Below are 14,635 nucleotides of genomic sequence, written 5' to 3'. Positions count from 1 at the left end.
AATAACTGAGATGCAGTGCCTTAGACCGCTGCGCCACTCGGGAGCCCAGAGAATACTGCAGAAGAGTTTTAAAATGTTATAAAATGTTTTGAGATTTTTATGAAATAGTTGTATATAGGTGTAGGGTTGGTTGGTGATGCAATTTATTATTTTTTTTCTCCCTTTTTATTTTTGCATCACAAATGTAATGTGATTGAACACACTACCGCACAGTAGGTGGCAGCATACACAAAATATGCGAACGCCATGATACCAAAGAAGAAGAATGTCACCGTCAGTTTATCAGCAGCTGTAGTGGAGAAGACGGAATACATGTATGGTAAATACACGTTCATTTTCTGTTGAATGTTGAGTCAGCATTTTGCAGCGATTTGAAAGTTTGTTCCAAAGCAAGCTTCAGTAATTTAGTTTATGGTAGTATATGCTACAAAATTAGATAATAACAAACATAAGCAGGGACAAATGTTAGAGAAGTGTCAAGGCGTCCTAGCACACTTTAGTTGTGTTCACACTGCACCTTAGCTAGAGACTCCTTAGCCAGGGGCTAAGCGACTCTTCCCACTACACATTCTAAAGTGGGCTAGCACCTCCGGAGCAGGGTTAGCACCAACTTTTCGGGGATAGTCCCAGAAACACGGTGCCAAAATAGCCATTATAAACTGGGTAGTTTTGTTCCTGGATACTGTTGGTGAACACATAATAAGGAGAGGGAGTACAAACCATCGACGCTAGACAGAGAGGAATTTGCTTAATGCAAAAAGGCAGTTTATTAAAACAGAGAGATCTTGTCCTGCTCAAGCTACATGCATGGACCCCAATCAATTGCCTCTTATGGAGACAGTTGAGAAGGATGTTTAAACAGAGTTTACAGCATTACTTTATACAATGTAACATAAAGGAAGGGGTCCTTCTTCTAGTCCCTTGATTGGTTCCCGAGGCGTAGGAGGCGGGTCTGCTCTGTCCAGAGCAGATGCCCCATTGGTGCACGGCAGAGTCCTCTGCCCTTGGCACCCGACCAGTAGAAGGGGAGTTGAGAATGAGTGTGCGTGCAAATGAAAGGTTTGTGTGTCAAAGAACTCGTGGGGAGTATCTGGTGGTTGTGGCCTTGGGCGTGGGTGTTGTCCTGTTATTGCACTCCTGCAAGACTAGGCCATCTGGTGACAAGATATGGCCCTCTGTCCTTTGTTCTTGCACAGGAACAGCATTTATTGAAAACAAACTCCTAACACGAATGGGTCCTGCACAACCTCTTGCACAACATTTTAGTCAGACCAATCTATAACATTTTATATTTACTACGACAATACTTATTGGCTGAAAGCCATGGTATATTTATGGTGTGGTATATGGCCAATGTACCTTATTCACAACGCAATGCGTAGTGCCTGGATACAGCCCTTAGCCGTTCTATATTGGCAATATACTACAAACCCGAGGTGCCTTATTACTATTATAAACTGTTTACCAATGTAATTAGAGCAGTCAAATTAAATGTTTTGTTATACCCGTGGTATTGGCTTTCAGCCAATCAGCATTCAGGGCTCGAACCACCCAGTTTATAACAGACCTTATACCACGGGTATGACAAAATAAAACGTTGGTAACCAGTTTATGATAGCAATAATACACCTTGGGGGTTTGTGGTATATGGCTAATATACCACAGCTAAGGACTGTATCCAGGCACTAGCGGTGTGTGGATAAAATCACTGAGGAAGCCAAGCCAGAAAAAAAAGCCATATTACAACCTATGTGTTGTGATAATTGCGTTGTTTGCTCTATAAACTGTTAGTTAACATGCCCTGCCACCGTAATATATGCCTAAGGCCGAGATAATAAGAAGACAGTAGCAGAAGAAATTCAACCACACCTTTGTTTTATCACAAAACCGGAGAGCAACATCTGTCCGGTGAAGCCCACAAAGCATATTGCATGTAACAAACATTTAGCATGGTCAAGCAAGTTAATGTTTCCGACTACCTTTTCGGACTACTAAACATCTATTGATTTAGAACAGGGATGGGCAACTGCAGAGCAATGAAGAAAAAAAAGTTATTTTCAGGGTCTCAACTTACTGTTGAGAGTTAGAATAATGGAATACACAAGGTGCAATTTCGAAATATGGTTGTGCATCAGCAGTCACTCAATTAGCCCATGTCAGCTAAATGTTTTTAGTTGGTAAGTTAGTCTAGCGGCCAATTATATAAACTTGTAGTAAGCATTGTCGAATTACCGATCGGGGTGGGGCCCATTGATAATCAGTTATCAACAAAAGAACTGCAAACATTTGCCTCCACCCTTTGGCAAAATGTGTAGAATTGCAGGAAATTAGCTGTAAAACTGGGTGGGCTATGGATGTTGGTACGCAGACCCACAAGCCCCCACCCCCATCAAAGTTGCCCATCCCTGATTTAGAACCACGGAGAGTTACCGCAAGTCGCAAAGAAAACAGGAGCTGCCTCCACTATTCCAGCACCATTTCAACTTCAACATCATCAAATCACCTATGCTTAGTTTAACTAAAAGATACCAAAAACAATTTAGTCCAATCAACGAAAGCTAAATATGATGTGGCTGTGCATGGTACTGATTTCTGTGCGTGCCTGTGTGCAAGTAGAAAAAAACATGTTGACCTACCCTACTTGTAGAGAAACGCCAATGCCATCCTCCTCTCTGTCATGTTGCCGAAACGGTCTATGACTCTGTCAAATAGTAGCTACATGCTTTTCGTTTTTGTTGTCCTAGGCTACCTGGCTAAATGAGACCAGGCTGGGCTAAAATGCTTGCTCGCTAGCCTAACTTATTTTCATGTGCAACGATACGCCAGGCCAGCTAGTTAACATTACTACATCTAGCTACATGTTGAACTTCCATCCTCTCAGGACAGGGGCACAATGTATGCATTTGTGGTTGGTTCAGAATCGCTGTTATAATCATTGGCCAGTATGGAGAATTAAGTAAAACCACAGGTCCAAATCCTTATCTCCATCCATGGCTAATTTAGGAAAGGGGCGATTTTAGCTAGCTTCCCTTGCATTCAATACTATAGGTGGCCACCTAGCCACCGGAGGACAACGACACCACATAGTTTCTAAACCGCGAGATGCAACAATTCAAGTTTTTTCTCTAAATGACTTTTGATTTGGTGTGCTTGGTGTGAAGCCAAATACAAATTGGCTTTCCTTGACACTTTTTTTGGTGCGCCAGGACCATTCACAGGTGAGCTCACTCAGTTTAGCTCAATTCTCTGTTCAAATATTTTTTATTGAACACACACAAGAATGGTGTATAGGTATGAAAGACATGTGTACAGTTCTTATTTTTACATTTACATTTTAGTCATTTAGCAGACGCTCTTATCCAGAGCGACTTACAGTTAAGTGAATAAATTTTTATACTGGCCCCCAGTGGGAATCGAACCCACAACCCTGGCGTTGCAAACACCATGCTCTATCAACTGAGCTACATCCCTGCCGGCCATTCCCTCCCCTACCCTGGACGACGCTGGGCCAATTGTGCGCCGCCCCATGAGTCTCCCGGTCGCGGCCGGCTGCGACAGAGCCTGGATTCGAACCAGGATCTCTAGTGGCACAGTTAGCACTGCGATGCAGTGCCTTAGACCACTGCGCCACTCAGGAGGTTAGAGAACATAAGAGAACATACATGAACAACAAGACCCATAGTTCTGGACACAAAACTAATATTACAAAACAAGACATACAGAACAGGGACAGGTAGAAAGAAAAAGGGTAGATGTAACCCCCCCCCCACTTATACCCCCCTTTATCCCCCCCTTAATTCCGTTTAGGGAATCGGACACTCCCAGGATTATCAGAAGCGGGTCTGGGTCTATTGAAGTCTCCAGAACTTCAGAGAGGACCCCAAAAATTCCACACCAATAACCATACAGACTAGAGCATAGGGCAAAGCAGTGGAGTAGTGTACCCTGCTCAGCCTGACATTTATCACACATAGGGGATGTATCAGGAAATATCCTATGCAGTTTAGTTTTGGAATAGTGTAATCTGTGTAATACCTTAAATTGTATGAGACGATGTCTGGAGTTAATGGAGCAGGTGTGGATATACTCCAAGCTATCCTCCCAGTCTGCCACCGAAATATCAGTCCCTAGTTCTTCCTCCCATTTTGCCTCAATGGCATCAGTAGAGGGTGCGCTAACAGATTGAAAAGCGTCATATAGACGAGATATCAGTTTGTCTGAGGTGGGGCATATTTTTATGCATCCGTCAAACATGGAAGGTTTAGCATTCCCAAATGTTGGGAGGTGTTTTCTAACATAGTCTCTAATTTGTAGGTATCTGAAAAAGTTACTTCTGGGAAGGTTATAAGTTTCCCTCAGCGATTCAAAGGAAGCAAAGGTCCCTCCTATATATAAATCCCCTATGGTACTTATCCCCAACTCTCCCCATCGCTCAAAGGTGTTATCAAGGTTAGAGGGGGCAAAGGAGGGATTCCTGGCAACAGGGAGCATGAATGATATTGGTCTAAGCTCAAAAAAATTAATTTGCTTCCAGATTCGGACTGTGCTATGTATAATAGGATTGTTACGGTAAAGTGACATCTCCAGATTGACAGATGACAAAATCACAGCACCAATAGAGAAGGGGTGACACTCCTCCCGCTCCATGCTAAGCCAGCTGGGTGGCGGGGGTGCGTCATCCAGCAAAAACGTAACAGCGCGGAGGTTAGCGGCCCAATAGTAAAATATACAATTTGGGAGAGACAATCCTCCTTCCATCTTGGATTTACATAGGTGTTTTTTACCTATCCTGTGTGTTTTATAATCCCAGATGAAAGGATTGATAATAGAGTCCAGTTGTTTATGAAAGGATTTAGGTATGAATACTGGGATGTTCTGGTATAGGTAGAGCAGTTGTGGGAGGAAGACCATTTTAATGGCATTAATTCTTCCGAGCAGAGAAATTGGGAGAGTTCTCCAAAATTGTATGTTTGCCTTGAGATTTTGCATCAGAGAAGGGAAATTCTCTTTAAATAGTAAGGAGTATTGTTTGGTAACTACAATTCCAAGGTAGATACATTTTTCTGAAGATAACTTAACTGGAAGATGTTCTAGCCAGGAGGTGTTTTGCAACCGTATGGGCATCAATTTATTCTGTATCCCGAGAAGGTACCAAACTAATTAATCACCTCAAGAATAACTGGAATACTAGCTTGGGGTTCTGTTACATAGAGGAGAATATCATCTGCGTATAGGGAAATCTTATTTAGAGTATCTTTAGTATTATAGCCGTGTATTGCTGAATGAGATCTGATCGCTTGAGCGAGAGGTTCAATAATTAGGGCGAAGAGCATAGGCGACAGCGCACAACCCTGCCTTGTCCCTCTGTGAAGGTTAAATCGGGGCGACAGTGATTGGTTAGTGAGTATTCTCGCACAGGGGTTCCTATATAAAAGCTGGATCCAATTTATGAACCCATCTCCAATATTACATTTCTGTAGGACCTTAGATAGAATAGATAGGGCCACTCAACTTGGTCAAAGGCCTTTTCGGCGTCAAGAGATATAACGGCAAGGTCCACGTTAGGTAACCTCTGAGAATACATAATGTTGAAGAGGCGCCTGAGATTGAAGAATGAGTTTCTGTTAGGGATAAAGCCGGTCTGGTCCGAATGGACCAATTTGTCAATTAAAGAGTTTAGCTCAATCCTGATTGGCTATAATTGTTTTATCAAGGGAGGCCAAATGCTCTCAGGCTTCCCTTGCATTCAATGCTACGGGTGGCAACAATGTCATACTCTTTTTGACCAGACAGCATCAGATAGATGGGCTACACATAATGAGACAGAGGGGCGCTGTTTCCCTCACTCTGATGCTTTCGTCGATGAGCTACGTTCAGCCTCTTGCAAATTGAAGGAAAATTATGAAACACAGAGAGACGAAAGATTGTTTTGGGGAAGCCTGGCTTCACATGGTATCCAAGGCTTGAAGGGTACTCTAGAGCGTGCATTATTTAAGTGATAATGCCCTCGAAGCCGGTGTTTGGAGGATATATTGGCACATCGAGGGCCGGCATACCGTGCCAATATATCCTCCAAACACCGGCTTCGAGGGCATTATCACTTTTATATAACAGGTTATTTTTCATTAAAACATAATTTTTATGCATTTATTCATACTATTTCATCCTTCCACAAAAAAAGGATTCCTCTTGCAGCTGGACCTCTATTTTTCCACCATCAGCCCGGCTCCATCGGAGCGGGAGAAGGTGTCCGCCCTCGTCTCCTACCTCTCGGGGAAAGCCCTGGAGTGGGCCAACGCGGTCTGGAGTGAAGGAGGAGATGCGTTGGACAACTACGGGGCGTTCGCTCGCCTCTTCCGGGCGGTCTTCGATCATCCCCCCGAAGGTAGAGAGGCAGGCGAGCGTCTGGTCCATCTGAGGCAGGGGACGAGGACCGCGCAAGACTTTGCCCTGGAGTTTAGAACTCTAGTTAAATAAAGGTAAAAAAAAAAAAAAAATGCCATCCAGCACCCTGTCCATCAAACGCTCAAAAGTAGCTGGAGCGTTGCACAGGCTGAAGAACAGGACTTTGAACTGCCGGTGTCCTCTGTTAGTGGAGAACGCAGTTTTGGCTCTGGCCTCTGGGAAGAGGGGCACCTGCCAGTAGCCACTACGGAGGTCTAGTGAGGAGAACCAGGAGGACCCCTAACCAGGTCCAGTGACTCATCGATGCGTGGTATGGGGTATGAGTCCTTCCTGGTTACCTCATTCAGCCGCACCAGTCCGCACAGAACCTCAGCTTGCCCCTCTTCTTAGGAACCATGACGACTGGTGCCACCCAGGGGTTGTATGAGGGCTCGATGAAGTCTGCATCTCCAACACAGCCTTGTCTGCTGCCTCCTGCCGGCGGGACGCATCTTGATGGGCCAAGCATCACCTGTGTTGATCTCATGCTGCACCAGATGAGTCTGACTCCTAAGGGTCCTGCATAGCCGCCACACACACAGGATGACGCACAGTCCGGCCCCCGACTGTCAGAGTTATTATTCCCTTCCCTTTCATGGGTGCCAGCTCACCTGTGACTGTGCGGAGCTGCACAGTTGTGGGCTCAAACTGAGTCCAACCTGGCACAATATCCGGCCTCACCAGGGTTACTGTGGACCCAGTGTCCACCAGGGCAGAGCAGGGCATCCACAGTGACAGGGACATGACAAAAGTCCCCAACACAGATCCGACCCACCACAACAACAGGCTCCATCCGCCTGCACTCGTCTGCTTCTGGGGGGGCGTGGAGCCTTGCTCCCCCGTCCATGCCGGTGGGCTCCTCCTGGCGATGGTGGTGGTTGGGAAAGAGAGCCAGGGGTCCGTCTATGCAGACCCCGAGCCTGAGCTCTGAGGGACATGGGGCAATCCCAGCGCAGATGGCCTGGCTGGCCACACCCCCAGCAGACCATGGGACCAGGGCGTGTGTTGCATGCCACCTGTAGCGACACAGCACGAATGAGTTCAGTCATTTAAGCCACCCATGCAGTTTTATCCGCTCTGGGCTGCTCTGCCCCACTGCCCACACAGTGGGTGTGTCTCCTTGCACCCCCACCGAAGCCCCAGCCCACACGAGCTCCCTCTCCAAAGCCATCTCCAAGGCTATCTGCAATGACTCAGGATGAGCCAGCTGGGTCTATATGCGCAGCTCCTTAGGAGAGAGCGCCTGTATGAACTGGTCCTGTGCTAGCTCGCGCTGTATGGAGGGGGGCATGTGAGCATATGCCCGCCGAGAGAGGCTCTCAATGTCATTAGCTAGCACCCGTAGTGGCTCTCCAGGCTGCCTGCGTCTATTACTCAGTTTGGAGCGCAGCAGCCCGGGCTGAACACACTGTCCAAAGCGCCTCCTCAGTGCTCCAACTAAAGCCCCATAATCACGTCTGTCCTCGGGGCTAATCAATATCAAACAGGATAGAGCATCATCCGTGAGGCACAAAGCCAACTGCAGTGCCCTATTTTCATTCGACCACCCCCCAAAATGAGCTAACAGTTCAAACTGAGCATGAAAAGCTTCCCAATCCGCCTTACCGGAGTACTGAGCTAACAGTTCAAACTGAGCATGAAAAGCTTCCCAATCCGCCTTACCGGAGTACTGAGCTAACAGTTCAAACTGAGCATGAAAAGCTTCCCAATCCGCCTTACCGGAGTACTGAGCTAACAGTTCAAACTGAGCATGAAAAGCTTCCCAATCCGCCTTACCGGAGTACTGAGCTAACAGTTCAAACTGAGCATGAAAAGCTTCCCAATCCGCCTTACCGGAGTACTGAGCTAACAGTTCAAACTGAGCATGAAAAGCTTCCCAATCCGCCTTACCGGAGTACTGAGCTAACAGTTCAAACTGAGCATGAAAAGCTTCCCAATCCGCCTTACCGGAGTACTGAGCTAACAGTTCAAACTGAGCATGAAAAGCTTCCCAATCCGCCTTACCGGAGTACTGAGCTAACAGTTCAAACTGAGCATGAAAAGCTTCCCAATCCGCCTTACCGGAGTACTTCGGGGTCTTAACAGATCGGGGACGGGGCGCCGCCATGCTTGTTTACATCCTGAGCCCCAGCCTCCTCGTCACGCAGCGTCGACGTCACCCCTTCGGTCCGCTCCCCAGAATCCGCGCGAAGCACACTCGATGAAGCACTCATGCCCGCTTCAGCCGCCATCATTCTAGCGGTCTAGCCAATGTGCTCCGATGCCAGATCCTCCGACGTCCATGCACACGCACCTCCTTGGCCATAATCGTCCCCTACCTCCACCTTCACTGTGCTTTATTACAGGCGACAAATGTAGTACTCATCACTGCATTCTCTACCAGAAAGTTGGTTGGCCCTCTTTGATGTCACATAGGTTAATACATTGCTATATTTTCATTTATAAAGCCCTTTTACCAAAAGTCCCACTAACATCTTTACTAAACTTTAGACATACGAGTTACCACACCCGGTCTCAGGGATGGTTAACTCTGGAAACTCCTTTGGTCTCTACTGAGTTAGGTAAATCAGCTTTGAGTTTTCTTGCACCTTATTTGTGGAACAATCTTCAAAATGTTCTTAAATGTGATGTTTTGGTGCCTCTAGGGCAATTCAGAAAACTGATTGAGGACCTTATTACTGATGAATGTGTTTGTTTTTTATGACTGTTTTTCTTTCTTTCTGCTTGCATGTTGTATTTATATATTGACGTGTGTATTTTCTGTAATTTCTGTAATTCAGGGCTCATCTGTAAAAGAGACATTGGTCTTAGTACGACTCCCTGATAAAATAAAGGTTAAATAAAAAAGTAAAACATTGGTTGTGTGGCAAAGATAGAATGTTTGTCGCATGTGTGTTGTCTTTTAGCTCAGGGCTTTGGAATACAACTGTGGAATCCATAGCCCAGGGCTAAAGTTTAGCCCAGGGTTAACAAATGCTTGTGTGAAAACAGGATAAGCTAGCCCAGGGCCAGTCTTTTTAGCCTAGAACTAAAATAGCCCGGGGCTTAGAACAATCCAGTGTGAAAAGGCCTTTGGTGGTTTAGGCAGCTGGGAAGAAAAATGGTTAAAAACACAGTTTGTCATGTAGGCTAAAATATGTTTCACCTAAAATTCGGCTCAGCTGTTGATTCGGATTTTTGACAACCTTTGCCATTGTTTGGAGGGAGGAAAGGGCCTGATCTCTGGAGTGTTTCTGAGTTGATAAATGTGTTTCTTTCCTACTGCAGGAGTGAATGACGATTCCAGAATGCAAGAAAGAAGAGAAAGTGAAGAAGTAGCCTCAGGAAAAGCACAAAGGTGTATCAGAGTATTAAACACAGGTAACTTCCTATCATTATTATCCCCCATGGTAAAATCGGGCAGGGGACTGGATCTGTGTCCGTCCATCGTCACACACAATATCTGACAGCTCTGGCCCAATTTTGACTGAACTTCGGTGAACGATGCATCTTGCCCATAGAGAATGATAGAGGCTGCTAGTGGCCAAAAGGCTGTTTTAACATGTTGACAGCTGGGTGGGACTTCCAACTTTATTGGCTGATCCTTCTTGACGACGCTCTTTGGAGTAATGTCCAGTCGGGTCATCAGGAGGGATCAGCCAATCGTGAAGAAGAAAATTGACTACTTCAAGATGGAGATTTCCTCAATGGCGCTGCCCGTTCGCTCAGACGCCATAATGGGAACTATATAGGGATGCTTTCTCTATCATTCTCTATGGTCTTGCTTTTACAAAATTATACTGATTGGCCAGATGGTGGCACTACAACAAGCGATTGAAAATGCAAACTTTAAAAGGTCACGCCCCCTCACCCCGTTTGACTAGGAGGTTTTCTCGTTTGGGTAAAAGTCTGTCCTCCATCCACTCTCCTCCTTCCTTTCTCCTTGAACCGTAAACTGTTATGTGGTCGAATGGTCGAGGAGTGTGCCAATTCGTCAGTAGGCGAACGGAGTAGGGTCCTACCCTCCTCGATAACCTCCTTTTGGCGAGCAAGCACAAGTGTATCCTACGGCGGAAGAGTTTTGAAATCTGCCACACCCCCTTTGAATCAGCTGTTGTATTGTCAAAGGAGAAAACCATGCACATGTTTAAAAACAATATGGTACTTATCGTTTTATCTATAAAATGTCTTGCACAACTAACTTAATTTGTTTTGAGCGCTTTACACATTTATTTTGGGATCCACCCATGTAAATGTAATTTGCCTAATGATGCGCGAGTGGAGAAGGATCGTCTCATTTCAAGCAAGCGCATTTCCATCCACGTTCACTCTCCTCGCGGACTCTGACCTTTTTCAAAAGGAGGCGAGAGAGGACGCAGGAGGTGAGCAAATCTAATTGATAAAAGGCCTTAAAGTCATGAAATTCGGTACATAGGTCCCTCTACTCACAAGGAACACATTTGCCTCAGGGACCCATAAGGTCCGCCATGATAGATTTTACGGCATTAAAATGTTTGTGTAAAACACATAAAACGCTGCACAAAACTTGCTATGTGGCATCTATAGCCAAAAGTCTCTCAACGCAATATTTTCCAGATTGGTACCTAAAACAGCATGGCTGCTATTGACCAATAGACATTCATGTCGGCGTGGTCTGGCACATAAATGCATGTAAAGAAGTCACGGATATACGTATTGTTACAACATTTGGTACACATGTTGCAAACACTGTTTAGACTCAATATATTGTACCGACCCTGGGTTTATAAGCGCGGATATCGACTCTGCCACGCGAGCATGCTTTTGGGGCACAGTCGATGGCGCGGTGGACTTAGGGCCAGAAGGTTGAGGGTTGGAGACCTGCCCCCTGCCTGTTTCATTACATTGGTGTCAGAAGTGATCGGACCTTGCATCCACGAACGTGCGTGTGCTTGGCCGGTGATCGCGTTCCTGTAAGACGTTGAGTTGTAGGCTAGCGCGGGGACATGCACTTTGAAAGGAGGGAGTTGTGTAACGACCCTGGGTTTATAAGCGCGGATATCGACTCTGCCACGCGAGCATGCTTTGGACTTCGGGCTAGAAGGTTGAGGGTTCGAGACCTGTTCCCTGCCTGTTTCATTACAATATGTAAGAACATTCATATCGACCATATGGTGGCGCTGTAACAGGCACATGTTTTATTACTATCAGTATAGCGTACCACAGTATCATAATACCAATAAATGTCATAATACCCATAAAACCTATTGGTCAAACAAATAAATAGTTCCAATCGTTTTTCCACCACTCATTTTTCCCATAGGGGATTTTAGAAACACTTAAAATAAAGGCTGTGTTTCGTGTACGCTAACCCTGGCGTGACGTTTTGATAACCATGTAAATCTCTCTAGGACAAGGTAACTTTTTATCGCCTGTATTTAGCCCCAAAAATGAAATGCTAATTAGCTGCTAATGTGGCTATCATAAAGAACTACAAATGCCATGATGATCTGGACGAGACTGCCAAATCGAGGCAAAGGTAAGAATCTCTGGATTAACTATCTAATGTTAGTTAAATGTAGTAATTAATAAATTTGCTACATTTCTTTCAATGGACAATTCTGTGAACTGTCTTGTGCAAGTTTTAAATTGACACAATACCTGTTCGCAAAGGTGTCAGCTAGAGATGACGTGCAGGAGCTTGCAGGGATTTGTAGTTTTGCATGATTTCTACTTTTATGCTAATTAGCATTTTCAAATCTAAGAGTAAATAGAGCCGAATATATTGATAAAAGCCAATAAAAAATATGAATGGTGGAAAAACGATTGGAACCATTTCCCAGTTTGACCGCACTATAGTCTAGTTTGAATTGTTGTCACTAATGGGCCCAAGGTGGGGGGATGACATGTTTATTTACTGTTGCCTTGTTGTTGTATGTGTTTATATTGTAAATACTGAACATGGAATAATAGAGAGATGATAGATATTGACTGCCAAAATGCTGTTATTAATATAAATGACCAGATATGTACATTTCATGTATAATGATACCCAAATACATTGAAAATAGTAAGTTGGCAGAAAAGTCTACTGACAGCAATTATATCATAAAGATCAGGGGCCTGATTTGATCATAAATTGTGCATACCGATACGTTGAAATCAAAAAGTTTGTGATTTATAAGCCTTGAACGTGCAACCTTATTATTCACTTTGGATTTTGCATGAAACTTTCTTAAAAAATAAACATACTGTATTTTTTAAGAATGTGAGTTTACGCTGAATTTACAAATTTCTATAAATGAGTTCCCAGATAAATTTAAATGCACTGCTGCCCTGAACAAATAAATGGGAAATTATAGATTAATATAGTTTCATCGCGTAATGCTAACATGATTTTTAAAAGAAATTCATGCTGCCAGGTAACTTTTCCCATCTCTCAGAGCTGCGGATTGTGCTGCTGGGATCTAGATTATCTGGGAAGAGCTCAGCAGGAAACACCATCCTGGGCAGAGATGAGTTTGACTTGAGGAGAGCTGCTCAGTGTGTGAAGAGACGGAGAGAAGTTGCAGGGAGGCAGGTCACTGTGGTCGACACTCCAGGCTGGTGGGAAAATTACCCTGTAGAGTCCACTCCTGAGCTGGTTAAACGGGAGATTGTGCTCAGTGTGTCTCAGTGCCCCCCAGGACCCCACATTCTCCTCCTGGTTATACAGGTGGATGATTCATTCACAGAGGACCACAGAGAAGCAGTAGAGGACCATCTGGAGCTTCTCGGTGAGAGCGTCTGGAGTCACACTATAGTGCTGTTCACCTATGGGAAAAGACTGGGACAAACAACCATTGAGCAGCATATTCAGAGAGAAGGGAAGGCCCTTCAGGGGCTTGTTGAGAAATGTAATAACAGATATCATGTCCTTAACACTAAGAACAGGGGAGATGTCACAGAGCTGCTGCAGAAGATAGAGGAGACGGTGACAGTAAACAGAGGCCATTTTGAGCTAAAGAGAGGGACACTAGAAAAGATTGAAGGCAGAAAGAAAGTGGAGGAAGAGGGAGTGAAACAGAGACTTACGAAGGTGCAGGAACAGCGAGAGACCCTTGTGACACTAATGGGTATGTTTATCTGAAGTTAAATGACATATGTCAATATTTGCACATTTTATAGTAATTTAGCTGAAAAACATACTCATTTTGCTGTGTCATAATATATTATAATTAATATACTATAATTTCTGTCACAGAGCTAAGGCATATGCCTTAGAACATACTGTATGTCTCATGTACATGGCAACAGTCAATGGAATATTTCCGAACAGCGGCCATTTAATTCTTATAGTCATGCATGTCATTACCTAAAAAGGCTATGTACTATCTCTCTGCCAGGTGACTCTGTCCATCTCTCAGTGCTGAGGATTGTGCTGCTCGGGGCTAGATTATCTGGGAAGAGTTCAGCAGGTAACACCATCCTGGGCAGAAAGGAGTGCCTGAGGGTAGCTGCTTGTTGCTCAAAAGTAGCAGGGAGGCAGCTCACTGTGGTCGACACTCCAGGCTGGTGGGGGAATCTCCCCATAGAGTTCACTCCTAAAATGGTTAAACAGGAGATTGTGCTCAGTGTGTCTCAGTGCCCCCCAGGACCCCACACTTTCCTCCTGGTCATTCGGGGGGATGTTTCATTCACTGAGAAAGAAAGAAGAGCAATAGAGGAACACATGGAGCTTCTCAGTGAGAGAGTCTGGAGTCACACTATAGTGCTGTTCACCTATGGGGATTGTCTTGGAAACACAGCCATTGAACAGCATATTGAAAGTGAGGGGAAGGCCCTCCAGTGGCTTGTCGAGAAATGTGGGAACAGGTATCATGTTCTCAACAATGTCAACGAGGGTGACGGCACTCAGGTCACAGAGCTGCTGGAGAAGATAGAGGAGATGGTGGCAGGAAACAGTGGATATGTGTTTCCTGATCAGATCAAACAATCTGCACCAATCAGGAAAGCTGACAGTATGAAGTGGCTTCCTCCAAACAGTAAGACGAATTCTGACTAAAATGTAGTACAGGGGTCTATGCAGAGTATATTTCTGGTAATCTGACATTCAAAATTCAAATATCGCATAATTTACCTAGCATGAACATTGTCATTTTTATGTTTAGTTTATAACCATTGTGATTAGGTTGATCAACATTGGTTCTCATTTTGCTAAATACCAGACACTATTCAATGTTCTTGTTTTCTT

General features: G+C 44.7%; 1 protein-coding gene across 1 annotated transcript; it reads left to right on the top strand.

Moving 5' to 3' along the window:
• Positions 1-246: 246 nt before the first annotated feature.
• LOC121578822 (GTPase IMAP family member 8) lies at positions 247-14,635 on the top strand. The gene is made up of 4 exons (XM_041893188.2): positions 247-319; positions 9,712-9,804; positions 12,846-13,517; positions 13,788-14,635. Exons 1-4 carry the CDS (start codon positions 247-249, stop codon positions 14,444-14,446), a joined length of 1,497 nt encoding a protein of 498 aa, XP_041749122.2. The 3' UTR covers positions 14,447-14,635.

This window comes from Coregonus clupeaformis, chromosome 12 (genome assembly GCF_020615455.1).
Source record: "Coregonus clupeaformis isolate EN_2021a chromosome 12, ASM2061545v1, whole genome shotgun sequence".
NCBI lineage: Eukaryota > Metazoa > Chordata > Actinopteri > Salmoniformes > Salmonidae > Coregonus > Coregonus clupeaformis.
This window is presented reverse-complemented; position numbering and strand designations above follow the sequence as displayed.